Source organism: Leptopilina heterotoma, unplaced genomic scaffold (genome assembly GCF_015476425.1).
Source record: "Leptopilina heterotoma isolate Lh14 unplaced genomic scaffold, ASM1547642v1 Lhet_63, whole genome shotgun sequence".
NCBI lineage: Eukaryota > Metazoa > Arthropoda > Insecta > Hymenoptera > Figitidae > Leptopilina > Leptopilina heterotoma.
The window spans coordinates 2083766-2103020 of NW_025111149.1; the positions used below are offsets into that span (position 1 = coordinate 2083766).

General features: G+C 28.8%; 1 protein-coding gene across 3 annotated transcripts in view; it reads right to left on the minus strand.

Moving 5' to 3' along the window:
- Positions 1 to 19255, minus strand: part of LOC122509876 — a 296814-nt gene that overhangs the window by 198885 nt on the left and 78674 nt on the right. For all 3 annotated transcript variants that reach the window (XM_043624180.1, XM_043624181.1, XM_043624179.1), the window contains exon 4: positions 10678 to 10812. In XM_043624180.1, coding sequence (XP_043480115.1) covers positions 10678 to 10812 — 135 coding nt within the window. The remainder of the gene's footprint in view (positions 1 to 10677; positions 10813 to 19255) is intronic.

Genomic DNA, 19255 nt, shown 5'->3' on the forward strand with positions numbered 1-19255 from the left:
AAGAATTACTTATAGGCATTAACCTGTAATTTTTTTCTTGGAATAAGCATGACGTCAAAGTTGGACAAAAAAATTCAAAAAATTTGAAATAATATTATTAAAAGAAAAATAATTTTTGAAATTCAAACATATATTTTTATTAAATTTTCTTGAAAAATCTACACCATATCATGTTTTATATATGTTCTAGAATAGTTTTTAGTACAAAAAATTGATTTCAAATTTTTCCTAATTTTTTTGTCTAATTTTGACGTCATGCTTATTCCAAGTTAAAAATGACAGGTTAATGCCTATAAGTAATTATTATTCCGTAGAAAAAGACCTTTAAAATAAGCCTAAGATTATTAAAAAGCGTTCATTATTTTAGAAGTTATTTAAATTTTTGTAAAACATTGAAAATGACGATTTTTAGGAATATCTTCTACAAATTTTGGCCAAATGACTTCTGTAAGGTCTTATTCTTTTCAAAATTTTATCGTCTTTCAAAATATAAACCAAAAAAAATTTTAGTTTACATGAATTTTATGTTAAAAAATTTTTGTCATTCCTTTAAAAATGGGTGGACTGACAATTGCGGACGGTACTGTAGGTTCGTACCTCCAAGCGTTAGGATTTTTCAAATGTGTATGTAATAACAAATTACGTTTAAGTGTATAAAAAAATAAAAAAAATGTGTAAAGTGAACTGTCAATGAATTGTCATTAGTGTTTATCTTTTGCAATTAATTATTATTTTTTGTATTGATATTTGTTGAAATTATCATTTGGATCCGACCCGATTGTCAGTCGGTAGAATGCCAGCGCTCGGCTGGCTATTAAATGAAAAATCCGCGGTCGGTAGAGTGCCAGGTCCCAGCCGGTTGAATTATACACGGAACGGCTTCTCCCGGCCGGTCAGCGGGCGGTAGAATGCCAGTTCCGAGCCGGTTGCCAGCGCGCTCCTGGCCTAGTCACTATTCGGTAGAATGTCCGTTCACATTCGGTTGGCAGGCGGTTCCCAGCCAGTACAGTTACACCGGCGTCAGTACGGGCTAGGATCCGCGCCGGTTGGAAATTTCCGCCTGGGGTAGACAATAAAAGATTTTAGTATACATATATCTATCATATTTTATATATGTTAACCGTAACTATATTTTCAGAATAAAACTTTGCCATTTAAAAAAAAAAAATTCTCGTCGAGAATTCTCGTCTCTCGTGACACCTCTCTCGTCTTGTATCGTTTTAGCGATAATTACAAAAATATTTTCTCGTCTCGTCTCGCCTCTCGCCATTATCGCGGCAACACTAAGCAAACACTTGATGTGGAGGATTAACAAGAAAGTGACTAATTGCCCTTCCGCTGCGTCATACTACGGATAATTAAAAGTTTTAGAAATTCCCTTAGGGGGCTCCATTTTCGCCATTGTCGCAGTTTCCTCATTTTTTTGCGCTATTGTCGTGGAAACCCCCGACAAACTTTAATAAACGTTTATTCGCGATATTGATTTTGTATATATTTTGAATGGAGGTCCATTACGTGTTGGGGATGTCTAAAATTTTTCTGGAGATTTGAAAATAAATGGAACATTCTTGCACCTATACATTCTTAGTTTTTTAACTACTTTTTAGTATTCAATACAACCTTTTAAATTCAGTGGAAAACTTATTGAAACTAGTTAAAAAGTAGTCAAATCTACTAGAAATTTTTTTCAGTGTTTAGATTATTTTTCTAACTTTAACTAAAAAAAAGAAAAATATACGAAGAGTAATGAAAATTGATTCTCCTAAATATTAGAGTTCTTAAGTAACGGAGCAAATGAGCGAAAATTTTATTGTTTAATTACATTCTCATCAAAAATGAGAAAGTCTTGGATTTGTGCGATTTTGAGAAATTTCTAATTTTGATAAATCTTCACGTTTCATGACCCCCTGATTCCAAAAAAATGGTTTTTAGAGAAGTGTCTGGTCTGTCGATCTGTCTGTCTGTCTGTCTGTCTGTCTGTCTGTCTGTAGAAAATTTTGTCTCGACGATAACTCGAATAAATTTTAATGAATCGACTTGCAATTTGGGGTGCTTTTTTAGTCCATTAAAATGAAGCCTGAGTTCGTTGGACAGCTCATTTCGTCAAAAAACGACAAAAATACAAAACTTTTAAATTTTTAAAATTTTGTATTTTTTACAATTTTCAAAAAAATATTTTTTTCTAATTTTTTCCTTAAAATTTGTACAAAAACAAACAACTTTTCCTTTAGACATTTTTTTGTATAACAAAAAATAGAGATTTATAGAGATTTTTTTTTAAGATATTTAATTTGTTTGTATAAATTTGATTCGGATTATTGATAGCTTCTTTCTTCTTAATATTTAACTGCCGAATGATAAATTCACTTTCTATAAAAAACAAAAAAGTTATGAATTTTTTTAAAATTTTGGATTTTTGACAATTTTCAAAAAAAAAAATTTTTTTAATTTTTTTCCTTAAATTTTGAGCAAAAACAAACAATTTTTCCTTTAGATACTTTTTTGTACAACAGAAAAACAAAAAAGTTATGAATTTTTTTTTTTAAGTTTTTGGGCCAGGTCCCTATAGTAGAAATTTGTCCTAGTTATTATAAAGGAACTGTCCAGTCGCGCTTGAAATTGTCTAGTTACTTTACAAGCCAACTGGCTAATAACTGGAATGGAGTGTCACGCTTTTTTCATCAAGTTATTATCTAGCCCAACTTTATAAATTCTGGTCAACGGTTCTGTAGAAAAACTAGACAAATTAATTCTTTTGAAATACTGAAAATTTGTTTAATATTAAGATTTACTGTAGTTAACACATTTATTTCATGCAATTAATATAAAATTTCTATTTAGCACCAAAGAAATTCAATAAAAAATATTTTTGGGAAATTTCTGTATGCATTATAATTTACACATAATAAATGGAATAGAATAAAAAATTATATAATATTTTATAATTTTTAATTAATTAGTTGAATTCAAGAAGGCTAGAGACAGGAGGTGAAACTTCGGTAGTGGGGATGAGTCAAGAGCCTTTCTTTAACCAGGCGTTTTTCGTTTTGAAAAGTCGCCGCGCGGTGCTTCTGCACATCACTCACACATTCAAATTCTTGTATACCGTGTGTTTCACATGTGTATGCCCAGGAGGAAAAGTCGGACGAATGTCGGATTATACAACCGCCTGGGATCCGCGCCCGTACGGACCGCCAGCACCGATGGTCTGTACCGATTCGGATCCTAAAATGCAACCGGCGCGGAACAGATTAGGCTCCGACTTTTGGATCCGCCTTTCTACTTTCGTCAGTACTGGCGCGGTACTGGATTTCTTCCGCCGGCGGATCTTATTCTTCTGCGGCGTCGGAAGAATGACGGATATTTTGAGTCTGTACTGGCTCGGTGCTGGGGCGGATCCGACTAATGATCTCGTCATTTATTGTTATAGTTTACATTATCAGTATAATCATAAATTTATTTTATTATTATAATTAATTATTACAATAACTAATTGCATTTATTATAATATTATTATTAGTTAACCAATAAATAAATTAATAGTATTCATGCAAAGGAAGAATATAAGAAACTTAATTTTTTCATTATATATATAAAAATCCAACTTTATTAATGTGCAATTAAATAAATAATTTTTAATAAATAATATATTAATTTGAAAGAAGTAAAATATATTTAACTTGAAAGAAAATGTGATCAATATATTATAATGCCTACAATAAATAACATATTAAATACAATATATAAAAAAGAGTTTATTATTAATTAATTAATAATCTCTTTTTAATTTAAACAATATATTAAGTAATTATTTATTGACACTTTTCTGCAAATTAAATAATTAAAAAAATGTGTTGTGCATTAAAATTTTATTCAATTTAATACTATTACTTATATGTTATAAATTGTTTTGCAGTGAAGTTATGTTCATATTATTCGATATATTATGTAATAAAATATTAAACAAGTTGTTCATTTCATGATCATTAAGCTTCCTCAATATAATATATACCAATCGTTTAATTTTTTATTTTAGAATAATTATTTTAAAGTGTTAAGATAAAATTTCAAAAAATACAAAATTTCAATTTTTTGTGAAAAATTAAAATATTTATTAATTCGACAAATTTGGATAAAATATATACTTTATATACATGAATCGATTCGTTTTTATGTCAGGTATGCAATTTTGCCAAGAATTAATAAAAGTTTTAATATAGAAAAAAGTTATTTTAAAAAATCCAAAAATTAATTTTTTCAAAAATTAAAAAATTGTTGAAAAAATTTTTTTTTTTAGATATTTTTGAAAATCCTTCTGTCTGATTTTTAGTATTCATGACCGTAATACACCTACAAAATTTTATCAAAATCCGTCAAGACGTGTGAGAGAAAATTTGTCCACAAGAATCGGTGACATACACACACACACACACACACACACACATACATATACACACACACACACACACACACATACATACACACATACATCCGGACATTTGTTCCTCTCGACGAATTATATATACTACACTTGAAAATTTGTAAAAATAATTGATTCTAAAAAATTCGGAAATCGACATCACTATAAGGCTTCCTTTAAGAGGAAGCAAAAACATAATAATAAAAATATAACATTTTTTTTTAAACGAAATATTGAAATATTCATAAATACACATTCAGTAAAGTATTGAAAATATACCGGTATTACATCAGTTCGTATTTCTAAATTGCCTATTGCCGCGTAGTAATTTTACAAGTTTTATTTCAGCTTGTGACACTTGAGAGTATTTAAGATTTGAGAGTCCCATGCGAGCGTAGCATAGTGGTTAGCGTGCGAGATTTCGGTGCGTAAATATTCGGTTAGGCGTAGGTTCGTACCTCCAAGCGTTAGGATTTTTCAAATGTCTATGTAATAAAAAATTGCGTTTAAGTGTATAAAGAAATAAAAAAATGTGTAAAGTGAACTGTCAATGAATTGTCATCCGTATTTATCTTTTGCAATTAATTATTATTTTTTTATTGATATTTGTTGAAATTATTATTTTGATCCGAGCCGGTTGTCAGGCGGTAGAATGCCAGCATTGCCAGCGCACATCTGACTAGGAAATGAAAGATCCGCAGTCGGTACAGTGCCGGGTCCCAGCCGGTTGAATTATACACGGAACGGCTCTTCGCGGCCGGTTACCGGGCGGTAGAATGCCAGTTCCGAGACGGATGGCCAGCCAGCTCCTGGCCAAGTCATCTTTTGGTAGAATACCAGTTCTCGGGCGGTAGGCAGGCGGTTCCCAGCCAGTACCACTACTCCGGCGTCGGTACAGGCGAGGATCCGCGCCGTTTGCAAATTTCCCACTGGGTGATATGATTTTAATTTGAGGTTGACTTTAAAGTGCAATCGAGACACAATGTGTGTCATAACGGATATATGACGGGTTCCACGTCAAGTGACCCAGGTCAAAAATTTACATGGAATATTTGAAAAATTTGTAGTTTCTTTAAAACAAAACGAAAATACGTTTTCTATTTTGGGTTTTGCTGCTGTTTTTCAACACTTTCTAATAGTGTGAACAAATGTAGAGAAAAAAAATTGTTTGACCTTGAAAAATTAAATTAAAAAATAAAATTTCATTTTTTTATCAAATGGGCAGTTTGTATTTTTTTAAAAAAAATTTTATCATAAAGGTGAGGTTTTTTCCTAAAAAAAATGTATAGGTCAAAACGTGGGACAAGAACTTTTAACTAGTCAAATTAAGCATTTACTTCTGCTGTGCACCGCACCGTCCCACAGTGGAATTTTCTTTACAATTTACTATTAAAAAATGTCTATAGCTTACAATTTTTAACCGATTTGAGTGTTCTTTGTCTTAAGTTAAAGGGGAATAAATTCTTAAGACATCCTTCGAGGCAGATTTTGGAGATTTTAATTATTTATAATTTTTTTTAAATCAAAGTTAACAAATTAATACACTTTTTTAAAAAAAGGAGGTTTATTTTCTTATTCCGTTGATGCACATGATCTAAATCAATTTAAATTCATCCAATATGACCACCAGATAATTAATAAAGCATAAAATAATTTATTTCAATTGTTATAAACAATATATAGCCCAACAACGAGCAGGGGCGGTGGATTGCAGAAGTAAATGTTTATTTTGACCAGTTAAAAGTTCTTGTCCCACGTTTTGACCTATACATTTTTTTTAGGAAAAAACCTCACCTTTATGATAAAAATTTTTTTTAAAAAATAAAAACTGTCCATTTGATGAAAAAATGAAATTTTATTTTTTAATTTAATTTTTCAAGGTAAAACATTTTTCTTCTCTACATTTGTTTACACCATTAGAGAGTGTTGAAAAACAGCAGAAAAACCCAAAATAGAAAACGTATTTTCGTTTTGTTTTAAAGAAACTACAAATTTTTCAAATATTCCATGTTAGACCAAAAATTTAAACTTTGACCCCCTCCAGTTTTAATATTTGTTTAAATAAATTAATAATATTTGCGGTATTTTTAATTGTATCTAATAGGACTACTGTTTCTGCAAAATTTTAACCCGATCCCAAACATTTAAAATTTTGACCTGGGTCACTTAACGTGGAACCCGTCATATATATGGAAATAATGTGAGTGATTATTAAATGAAGTGTTATTCAAATAGTTAAAAATTCCGAAAACGTGCTGTGTGAAAAGTTGTAACAAGAAGAAAGATAAACACAACACTATGACTATTACTTTTTGTTAACTTTTAATACACTTCATGCTACAGTTTACACATTTTTTTGGTTTTAAAACTTTTTTTTAATAACTAAAAGATGTTTAAAAATATAAATTTTTATATTTCATATTGTATTTGTATAGAATATATTTTCCCGTGTTTACTTGTTTAGATGCGCAGAAGGCATTGCCATACCCCCACTACCGAAGTTTTACCTCCTGTCTCTAGTCTTTTTGGTTGAATTATTATATAAAAATAATGTAAATAATAAATTATTACATGTAATTTTCTACATTACTTTTTGATTTTTAATTCGTTTAAAAAAAATTCTAAATTAGAATATCCTAAATATTTACTGTTTTCAGACAACTTTCATTTTTTTAATGCACTATTATTAACAATAACACTGAAACAAATATTTTTTATCCTTTCTTAAAAAAGACATGGAGTGGAAAGGTCGAATGTATCGAAAAGTATCGAAGTAAAGAATGGGCAATGAGAATGTAAAATCTTAATAGAAGGGTGTTTTTAAAATTGTTTGTACATGTGAAGGTGGCGCTGCAGTCGTATGTTATTTAAAAAGAGCTCGAATATATAAATTCTATTTTTGTTAAGAGAAAGTACACATAATAAATCTTATTTTGCATTGTCAAAAAAAACGTCAACATTTCAAATATAAATAAGCAAATTATTAACTGAAAAAATTTGAATATTATTATTAATAAAATAATAAACTTGGACGACTTGGACAATGGACATATAACAACGAGCACCGTAGACGGCCGCTTGCGGCCGTCGGAGGAGCTAGTTAGTATAAACAATTATAATCTATATAAACCTTAAAACGATAACGCAATTTCACCGAAAAAATCTTGGGGGGTAACGGGGAGCGAACCCGGGTCCCGCTGGACTAAAGTCGCACCGCTTAACGCACTCGGTCGTTCAACGCAATGGATACTGAGAATTAATAACCACTGCACATATGTTTCAGTTCAGTGCCGTAACTAGAGATTTTAAGCATTGGTATATATACTTTTAATATTTTCTATGTAATAAAACATTTTAGATGATTTTTGACTTATTATAACTTTTTAGTAATTTAATTTGCAACGTTAACAATTAATAAATAAATTGATTACTGTAATTAAATTTTTAATTATTTTTATTAATTTATTATAAATTATTATAAATATTTATTAATTAATTTTATTATTTAATATGATTAATTGATTATTAATTAATAATAATAAATTCATTAAATTTTTAATTAATAACAAATTAAAATGAAAAGTTTTAAAATATTGGAAAGAATAAGAACAAATTTATCTCTAGCAAATAATCAGTCGAGCTGTCTAGTTATTAGACATTATTGCAGTGTCATCGACACGACAAACTTAGAACTATAATTTCTAGGAGTACTTTAAAGTAACATTAAAAAAACTAGACAGAAGTTATGTCTAGCCAATATCAAATTCAACTTGAATCTTTGACGAAGAGCGTTGGTCAGTAACTTCACAGTTATTTACCAGTCCGCCTAGAATCAGCGTCCGTGACAAAAACTGTCCAGTAACTTGAACAATCGAGTGGCTCCATGACAAATTTCTACTAGGGGTTTATTTTTAGAATAGAATTCACGACTTGAACACATTAACCAAACAAGTTAATCGAAGCTTCGTTTAAATTCCAGATATAAGCAAAACCACAAAATTCGTTATACAGATCAGAGTATACGAAAGGTCGTGTGCAAATAAGAGCAATTTCTAATTGAAACCAACAGGAATTGTGGTTTTAATTATCGAATAACTGGTTAGCCAACAAAGTGTGCTATGGATTTTAAACATTTTCCTTCTAATATCTAAATTCCATGATAACTTCAAACACTAAAAATCACTTGGACACCCAGAGAAATGATTCATTTAAATCTTTATTTAATACATATAAAAGTGTATTTATCACAGAATCTACTAGATTATTTATTCGTATTAAATAAACATTTTATTTAGAACAAATAAAACTTTTATTTAACAAAAATAAAACTTTTATTACAAGCTTCGGAGCGACTCTAAGGCGAAAAGAAAAGGCGCTTCAGTTGATTGCAGACTCAAAAAATGACAAAAAAACGTTTATTTTATTTACTGTTGTCACAAAAATTTCATTTTGTATTTCCCTGAACTTTCACTCATTTTACATTCAATAATTTTGATAAACAAAAAAATTTCAAATATTTATTTTTCCAAAGGAATTTAAATGATTTAAAAATTAAAATTTTAATCCTACACAAATTTAATTATTTACAATTTTTAACTAAGCTTCTTCTCTGAATTAATTATCTATAAACTTTTTAATTATATATTTCTAAAATTTAATTATGTTATAAAAAAATTAATCAAAAATAAATTTTGAAATATTTGATTACACAGCTCAGCAAAAAAACGAAAAAAATTTGCGCCTGGGTTTATATAACGATTTTTCTATTTATTATTCACTAAAATAAAGGAAAAATATACGTATTCTTTTTAAAGTTTGCTTTTGTAGTAGTTGCAGACATGTTAAGGGGGGAAATCACGAAAATTAGGCATATTTTAGAAATTTTTTTTGGCTCAATAAAATGATCAATTAAAAATCTGTAAATTACGTTTTATTCCATGAGTATTGATATGCAAACTATATTTTTTTAAAAAAATTTCATTGCAAAATGGCTGCGATGTAGCATTTTATTGGAAGGCGTCTGTATCTTAGGGTTCCATGGCCGGACAACTAACGTCCTCACTTTTTAATTTTAAAAAAACCAAAATGTTGTAATTTTCTATACATCAACAGCTATCGACACACGTAGGATTTTTTCGATATTTTGATTTTTTACAAAATGGTGCGTAATTGAACAAAAAAATGACAATTTTCAAAAAAGAAATTCTAAAAATTGTTGATAAAAATAAAAGTAAGTAATATAAAAAAACCTTCGTGTGTCGATAGCTGTTGATGTATAGAAAATGACAACATTTTCGTTTTTTTCCAGATAAAAAAATTAAGGACGTTAGTTGTCTGACTATGGAATCCTGAAACGAGACGCTTTCTAATGAAATGCTGCACAGACACCATTTTTTAATAAAATTTAAAAAATATATTTATTTTGCACATCTATACTCATGCAATACTCATGAAATGGTAAATCAAAAATCTGTACGTTTTATTACGTACTTTACAGATTTTTGATTGACCATTTCATTCAGAAAATCCTAAATTATCAAAAATATGGTAAAAACGTTCTCCTATCTACAAAAGCAAACTTTTTTATAAAATAAAATTTTTTTCCTCATATCTGTCGATAAATCTATCATAAAAAATATCTTAAATGTCAGGCGCAAATTTCATGTTGACTTGTGTTATAGTTGATGCAATCAAATTTTGTAATTTATTTAACTACTTTTTTTTGTCAAATGAACTATTATTTTTTAACTGCATCAAAAATAGTAAAATCAACTACACAAACATTGTTAGCACAACTAAAAAGAAATTAATTTAACTGCTTTCCACTCAATTACATAATGCACCCAGAGAAAAATTTTATTTAAACCAAATATAATTTATTTGAGTTAAATAAAAGTATATTTGTCTCAGAGCTAAATAGTTTATGTATTTCTTTTAAATAAAAATTTTATTCAACTTAAATAAAACTTTTATTTGAACAAAAAAATATTTTATTTAAACCAAATAAAATTTTATTCAAACCAAATAAAAAAATTTATTTGAAACAAACAAAAAGACTAGTTGGCTCTGATTGTGAGTTAAATATATTTTCTTTCTGGGTGTGGTAGTTGGATTTTTCGACTAAATGTTTTTCAGTGCAATAAACCCGTTTATGCCGTAAAATAAATAAATTAGTAAATGAATAGAAAATAATTGGTTCTAAGAATATATATTTTAATGCATAAAATTATTTAACTACGAGAAAATGGCGTACTTACCAGGATAGAGAAATAGTCTGGAACCAATGACAGCGAGGACTCTTCTTTTCCATTGTGGAAAAACTAAACCCTTTAAGACCAGAACGTAACCACAATGACTATATCCGGTTAGATCGCTTAATGGTGCAGCAGGGCCTAAAAAGAAGAAAAAAGATAAAACTCCCATCCTCGGAAAATTTAGAAAAAAAATAAATTTTTAGTTTCGAGAATAAAACGAAAAAAAATTACTCTCTCTCTCTCTCTAATAATTAAATCAGTTAAAATATTAACTAATTTCAGACTTCGTACTCATCTACTGAAACCTACTATATACTATTTTTTGGCAATTTGATACTATTTGGATAATTTTTTTTTAGATTTGTGACACAAAAAGCAAATTTTTTCTATTTTTGACAATTTGTACTACTTTAAATTTGCTAATAGCTGGAACAAAAGAAATTAGTTTAAAAAATTGTAATAACATTTTTTGGAACAGTTCATCAAATTTTAATAAAATTCATTCAAATGATTAAATTATTTTCAATATCTATTACATATTTCAATAAAATTTCCCAAAAGAATTCAATAATTTAAAAAAACTTTTGATAAAATTCTACACGAACATTCAGTTATTTTCTAAAATAATAAAAATTTCACAGGAGTTCTATTATTTAAAATTCAATTATCCAAAAATGTTTGGAAAAGAAACAATCATTTAAAAAATTTTTTATAATATTCATTGCAAGAATTCAAATATTTAAAAAAATTTAATAAAGTTCTTTGCAAGAATTCAATTCTTTTTATAAATAATAAAATTCTCTTGAGGAATTGAATTATTTTTAATAATTTTCATAATAAGTTTGTTGCAAAAATTCAATTATTTTCATAATATCGCAGGATTTCAAATATTTTGAATAAAACTTTAAATGAATTCCTCGAAAAGTGCAATTATTCTTAAAAGTTTTATTAAAAATCTTCAAAAGAATTGAATTATTTTAATATTTTTAAAAAATTTGATATAATGTGGTTATTAGAATTTTATAGTTAATTATTTTCAATTAATTTTTAATTAAAAGAATTTAATTTCCGTATTCAAACTTCATTGAAATTCCTTCTTAACAATTTAATTAGTTTCAAAAATTTGTCGAAATCCAATTATTTTCAGTGCAAATTTAATTAAATTATTTGTAAAACTTTAAATAAAATTCTTCGAATGAATTCGGTGTTTTACCAATTTTTATAAAATTCTTTTTAAATAAGAATTCAATTATTTTCAATACAATTCGAATTGAATTCCTCGAAAGAATTTAATTTTTTTCAAAAGTTCTAATAAATTTCTTTTAAAAATTTCGATTATTTTTAATAATTTTAATATAATTGTTTGCAAGAAGTCAATTATATTAAATACAATTTTAAACAAATTTTACGAAAGAGTTTAATTATTTAAAAAAATTCTTAGTAAATACGTCGCAAGAATTTGAATTATTTTCATAAGTTACAAAGTTCTTTGGAAAAATTCAATTATTTTCAACTCTTTGAATAAAGAGATAAACTCTTTTAGAAGTATTCAATTATTTTTAGTTCAATTTTAATTCAATTCCTCGTACACACTTAAATTTTCTTTCTTTTTTTTATTTAACTTTAATCAGTGACGGATTTTTTGTTTTGAATCTGTTATAATTTACTGAGCAGTTTTTTAATTAATTGTGATTTTGTTTTTCAAAGATATCAATAATTAGATTTTAGACATATTTATTTCCTTGAAATTCAATACAATACGGAAACAATCTCTACACCGTCTGGTATTAACCAGCGCATAACCCAATTATTGTCCTATTATATTATAATGCTTCTTGCAATTAGGTATTTGTCAATGGTGTATGAGTTATTTCTCTAGAACCGCCAATAAACCCAAAGGAACATTTGGTATTCTCTATTCCATCCCCACGAAAATTATTTCATCAATTTGTTAATTAAATTTATTTGATTTTTACATGGCAAACATTTTTTACATTAAAGTTTACTAATTGCTGAAGCTAAAAGTCAGCAAAATTTATACTCACAGTTTTTTAAGAATATTAAATTGGGACAAAAAACGTATCACAAACATATCTTTGGGAAAAATGTGAGCTAACAATTAGTTATTTTTAACTAATTCAGATTTAGAGAGAAAAATATTATTTTCCTTTGTTTTACTGTGTAAATTCTTTTTTATTGCATAATAATTAAAAATAAAATAAGATACGGTTTTTGACAATTTTACAAGTGTAAGAATTGCGCCAGTTTTTGTTTATAATTTTTCCTTTGTTACCTACTCTCGAATTTTCGGACTCTGATTCAGCTTTGTTCACAACTTTGAATATCAAGTAGGGTACGCCATTACATTAATAACGACTTTAGCTTGCCCAGCAAACTACGCTTTTAAAGCTCCACATCTTCTGTCTTATCTCAATTTTCAGAGATTTTCATTTCATATACACGGGGAATTTATAGTGCTACACATTAATTGGTCTCGCTTATAATATAATTAAGCGACAAACACTGTCGGAGGCGAAATTCAGCAAATAAAATCATATGAATTATAATCTAAGGAGAATTAATTTCTAATCTAATTATATTTAAACTAAAACTTGATCTTATAATTTATGCCTGTATCGTATGGAAATTTATTCAGGTAGGAAATTTGTCTATTAGTGTTAAAGTCTGCTATAATTTATTCAAGACGAACAACTTGCTATTTGCTGGAACCCAGGCGGAAATTTCCCACTGGCAGGGTACCGCGCCTGTACAGACGTCGGTAAGACTGTACTGGCATGGGTCCGCCTGACGACCGGAACGGTGCAAACATTGTACTGGAACCTGACAATGTGTTGTAGTGGCTGCGCGCCTGGCTCGGTACAGATTTGATGCCGCCGAACAACCGGCGTTGAACCGGCATTCGTCCGTCTGGCAACCAGGACGGGCCAAATTTTGTTCCGAAACATGACTTTCTACTGGCGTTCTACTGGCATTCGTCCGCCTAGCAAGCGACGCGGGCCAAATTATATTCTCTATTGAAAAATAAAATAAAATATTTAATTAACTATGCATGGTGCATGTTAATTAACATTTATTTATAGATCATTTAAAGCATTTTTTACACATTAAAATTCTAAACGCTCGCAGTGGGATACGAAGCCCAAGCCTATCCTAATCTACGCACCGAAGTCTAATACGCTAACCACTACGCTATTCGCTCGCTTGCGGATGTGAGCAAAACAACGCCAATATACAATACCGCTAAACAAAAACTTATATATATAAAGTGAATAATAATTTTTACTCAAATATTTTTCCATATTTTAGCATTTTATTTATATTATGCAAATAAATTTAAAGTTTTATTATATTTTTATTTAATCTTCAATGTTTTTAATATTTATCTTTATTTTATTATTTAGGAATAATTAGTTGAACACTTCACTTTATAACTATTCGAAATCAATACAAAATTAACTAAAATAAACATTTGTAACTTCCCAGGCGGAAAAGTCGGACGAACGTCGGAGTTTACAACCGGCTGGGATCCGCGCCCGTACAGACCGCAAGTACCGACGGTCTGTACCGATTCGGATCTGAAAAAGCAACCGGCGCGGTACAGATTATGCTCCGATTGTCGGAACCGTCTTCCCACTATTGTCAGTACTGGCTCGGTACTGGATTTCTTCCGCCGGCGGATCTTATTCTTCTGCGGCGTCGGAAGAATGACGGATATGTTAAGTCTGTACTGGCTCGGTACTGGGGCGGATCCGACTGCGGATCTCGTCATTTATTGTCACATTATAAATTAAATAATTATTACAAGTAATTGCATTATTTTAGAAAATAATTATTAATAAATGAATCTAATCAATATATTAAGTAATTATTTATTGAGACTTTTTTAAAAATTAAATAATTAGAAAAATTCGTTATTAATTAATATTATATATTGTTAATTGAGTACCTGCATGCAACAACTCGCCGAGCGCTCGGACGCAAGCGCTAGTAACAGTCGGGGAGCAGTGAGCGCCTCTGCGCCACTCACTGCCACCCGACTGGTATTAGAGAGTGCGTCCGAGCGCTCGGCGAGTTGTTGCATGCAGGTACTCAAACATTAATATTATTGAGAATTAATAAAAAATTATTAATATTAATAATAATATTAATTAATAATATCTCAATAATAATTGAATAATTGTTTCTCAATATAATAATATTAAAGGTAATGATATTAATAATTTTAATTAATATCTCAATAATAATAAATTTATGGTTATTGATATATTATTAATAAATATTGATAATTTATTATTAATTCTCAATAATATTAATGTTAATTAATAATATCTTAATAATAATAAATTTATTATTATTGAGATATTAATTAAAATTATTAATATTATTACGTTCAATATTATTATATTGAAAGACAATTATTCAATATATGTATTATATAATAATAAAAATATAACAAGTTTCTTTTTTAGCGTAATATTGAAATAGTCCTAAATATACATTCAATAAAGTATTGAAAATATAGCGGTATCATTGACGCGTAGTAATTCTACAAGTTTTATTTCAGCTTGTGACACTTGAGAGTATTTAAGATTTGAGAGTCCCATGCGAGCGTAGCATAGTGGTTAGCGTGCGAGATTTCGGTGGGTAAATATTCGGTTAGGCGTAGGTTTCGTACCTCCAAGCGTTAGGATTTTTCAAATGTGTATGTAATAACAAATTACGTTTAAGTGTATAAAAAAATAAAAAAAATGTGTAAAGTGAACTGTCAATGAATTGTCATTAGTGTTTATCTTTTGCAATTAATTATTATTTTTTGTATTGATATTTGTTAAAATTATCATTTGGATCCGACCCGGTTGTCAGTCGGTAGAATGCCAGCGCTCGGCTGGCTATTAAATGAAAAATCCGCGGTCGGTAGAGTGCCAGGTCCCAGCCGGTTGAATTATACACGGAACGGCTTCTCCCGGCCGGTCAGCGGGCGGTAGAATGCCAGTTCCGAGCCGGTTGCCAGCGCGCTCCTGGCCTAGTCACTATTCGGTAGAATGCCCGTTCACATTCGGTTGGCAGGCGGTTCCCAGCCAGTACAGTTACACCGGCGTCAGTACGGGCTAGGATCCGCGCCGGTTGGAAATTTCCGCCTGGGTTACTGCGTTTCATTTATACTTTATAAACGTTTTTAAAAAAGAGGAAAAAATGAATGTAATTAATTTGAAAGAAATATTGAATATTAATTAACACTCACCTTGCATAGTTAATTAAACATTTTTTTTATTTTGATTTTTAAAGTTGATTTGAAATGAAATTTATTTTAAATAATTTAATTCTTGAAAAACTATCGAAAAATTATTATTTATTAATTATTTTTGCGAATAATTTTATTTAAAATTAAAAAAAAATAATTGAATTTCATAAAAGATGCGCTTTCAATTTTTATAAACAATATGAATTCAATATTTTCAGTAGACACCCTGATAAAATCAAATTTTTGTAGCAACTCTGTTAAATACTAAAAATTGAAATTTTGAAAGTTAAAGATTAGCAACTGTATTTTGATGTATTTTGTTGTTGACCAGAATTATTTGTAGTGTAAATGATATAGAAAATTGATTGTTTTTGCTGATCTTTATTTAGTAACTATAGATTGAAAATTAAAAACTAAAAGTGAGGAATCTTGAAATTAAAAGCAGGGATTATAAATGAAAAATAAAATTTTATATTTAAAGTAATCTTTGTTGGAGAGCACGTAATCGTAATGTGATTGTCAGCATCAATGAGCAATTTGAGGCCTTCCAAATGCGGCGGGTTCTCCAAACCACGCGAACTCGACTCTCTTCCCAGTTCCATTACACAATTTACCTAACTCTGTTCAAGTGTTAACTTCTCGCGAACTTTGTCACTATTTTAGGAAAACTGGCACAGAGTTTATGTCTAAAATCCCCAGCACTAAGGGGACGTTACATTATTCTCATTATTACGAATAACACACCAGCAATCTCTATATTTCTCGAATCTACTAACGAAAGGGAAAATGAGTATCATTTTCTCTCATTAAAATTCTATTCACAAGTTTTCTCTCACCTTATGTATATGTCTAAAGTTTGTGTCAAATAAAAATCTAGCACCTTGTAAAAGTATCTTGAAATTTATTTCAAAAATTATTTTTGTTCCACTATTTTTATTCCACTATTCTTGTTCTACTATTTACTACTTTTATTCTGTTTTCATTATAATATTTTTATTTAATCTTATTATCCTAAAGTAACGAAATTTACCCTTTTTTGTTACAGAGTTGACCCAATTATGATTCTGATTGAGTATGCGAGAAGTGAAGTAACTTGACCGTCTGGGAGACAAGGTTCGTAATTTTTCAAATTTAATTTTTCCTTCCTCACCAGAAATGAATTTCAGATTTATAAAACTCGAGAAATCTTTGTCTGAAATTATATTTAGTTAGCAATGCGGAAGAATATTTTACGTCTGACAGAAACAAACTTTACTAATAAAAAAAAAGAAAAAATGTCTGGTTAAAATCTGGGGTTTACTACTTATAGAAAATTACTTTTTTTATGTACTTATAGAATTTAGCAAAAAATCATTTTTAACACTGATTTGAAAAACAATTGACTAAAACTGATTTTTACTACTGATAAAATGCAATTCATAAAAGTCTGACTTAAATGGGTGTTTACTACTGATGATAATAAGATTGTCTTACAAGAACTATTTTTATGGCGCATAAAATTATAGATTTTGTCTGACTTGAATTAGACTTTTACTACTAATGCAAAAAAAACTGACTTTTATTAGGTACTAATGGAAAAGTAACACTGCCTATAATTAAAATTCTTCTGAATTTGGTTAGATTCTTTAATATATTTATTTATTTATTTACACGGGCCGCGCCCGTGTATATAAAAAATGAAATAAATAAAAAATACCTATATATATTTATATATATTTAATTAATTATTAAAAATAATCTCAAGTGAATTTTATTGATTTAAAAAATGAAGTAAAAACTTCCGCCATATTGGATCAACCTTTTTGAATTTTTTAAAAACAATTGCAGATTCAGAAAAAGCGTTTAAAGATATACAAGAAAACGTGTTTCCTAAATGAAATATGGTACTAATAATCGTGGGATAGTGAAAAAACACAAATTTTTACAAATATAGTCAACTTTGACATTTTTTGTTTAGGTTAAAAAACAGTTTTAATTATTTATTATTATTTTTCCTATAATTGGAAGGGTTTTAATCATAACCTCCAAAAGGTCTTATCTTTTTAAGTGGTTCCAATCAAAAGTTATTTGATTTTGTCACACTTTTTTTACAAAAATTTCCCATAGTGCGTAGTTTTTCAAGATACAAATTTTTTCTGAATCGGAAATAAATTCTGAAAAAGTTCTTTAATTTTTTTCTGAATCAGAAATAAATTTTAAAAAAATTCTGAAGACCTTCGTGTTTTGGAAACAGCTCTTATTTAATAAAAAACGCTCTAAATTGATGAAAAAAAGCCCTAATTTGATATTCGACTCCTAAAATTTTGAAAATAAATTTACAAGACCAGCGTCGCTTTTCAATATACAAATTTTTTCTGAACCGGAAATAAATTCTAAAAAAGTTCGGAAGAAGCTTTTCTTTAATAAAAAAAAGCTCCAAATTGATGAAAAAAGCCCAAATTGGATATTCGACTCCAAAAATTGTTAAGACCAGCGTCGTTTTTCAAGATACAAATTTTTACAAAATTGGAAATAAATTCTAAAAAAGTTCTGAGTGTCTCCTTGTTTTGGAAAAAGCTCTTCTTTAATAAAAAAAGCTCCAAATTGATGAAAAAAGCCTAAATTTGATATATAGAAATTTCAATTGTATAATAAATTGTACAATTGTATATAGAAACTATAAATGGTCTCTTATTTGACTCGGACTGGTTATTATATATTTTTGTCTGTGTTTGGTCCATAACAGTCCGTAATTTTTGGTCCCTAAAATCCGTATTTTTAAATACTTTCACCGGTTCGAGCCCTGGATTTCGAAAATATTCAAGCTTCCCATTGCCTAATAGAAGTTGTCTGACTAAAGTCGACCTTTACTACTGATAATTTTTTAAGCATTTTTTTCTCAAGCTTCTACGGCAGTGGCATTTAAATTATAATTTTATCAACGAAATATTGAAAATAGCGTATAGTTTATAATTTTTTGCAATTTTTCCACAAACATGGAATTTAGCTGAGTAAATAAAAATTCATTTCACATATTGTGTCACACAGGAAAGTGTATTAGCTCTTTCCTTGTCGGCGCATTGGTGAGAATTAACTTCCAGTGTTACGCTCTGGACAAACCCTTAGTTACGTACATACAAGACATTCACCATCCCCCCTTCCTCTCTTTTAGATTGGTTTTTGAGATACACTCTAGCTTCGCAAACTTTACAAGTTGCTATCTCACTCAGTCTCTTTTATTATTTCGCTTGTCGAAAGTCGAACGTCTCAAGTAAGCCCAGAACTTTGTAAATCAGTTTTCTTCTTCAATTTAGTTTTCTACAGTTCTATATATAGAAA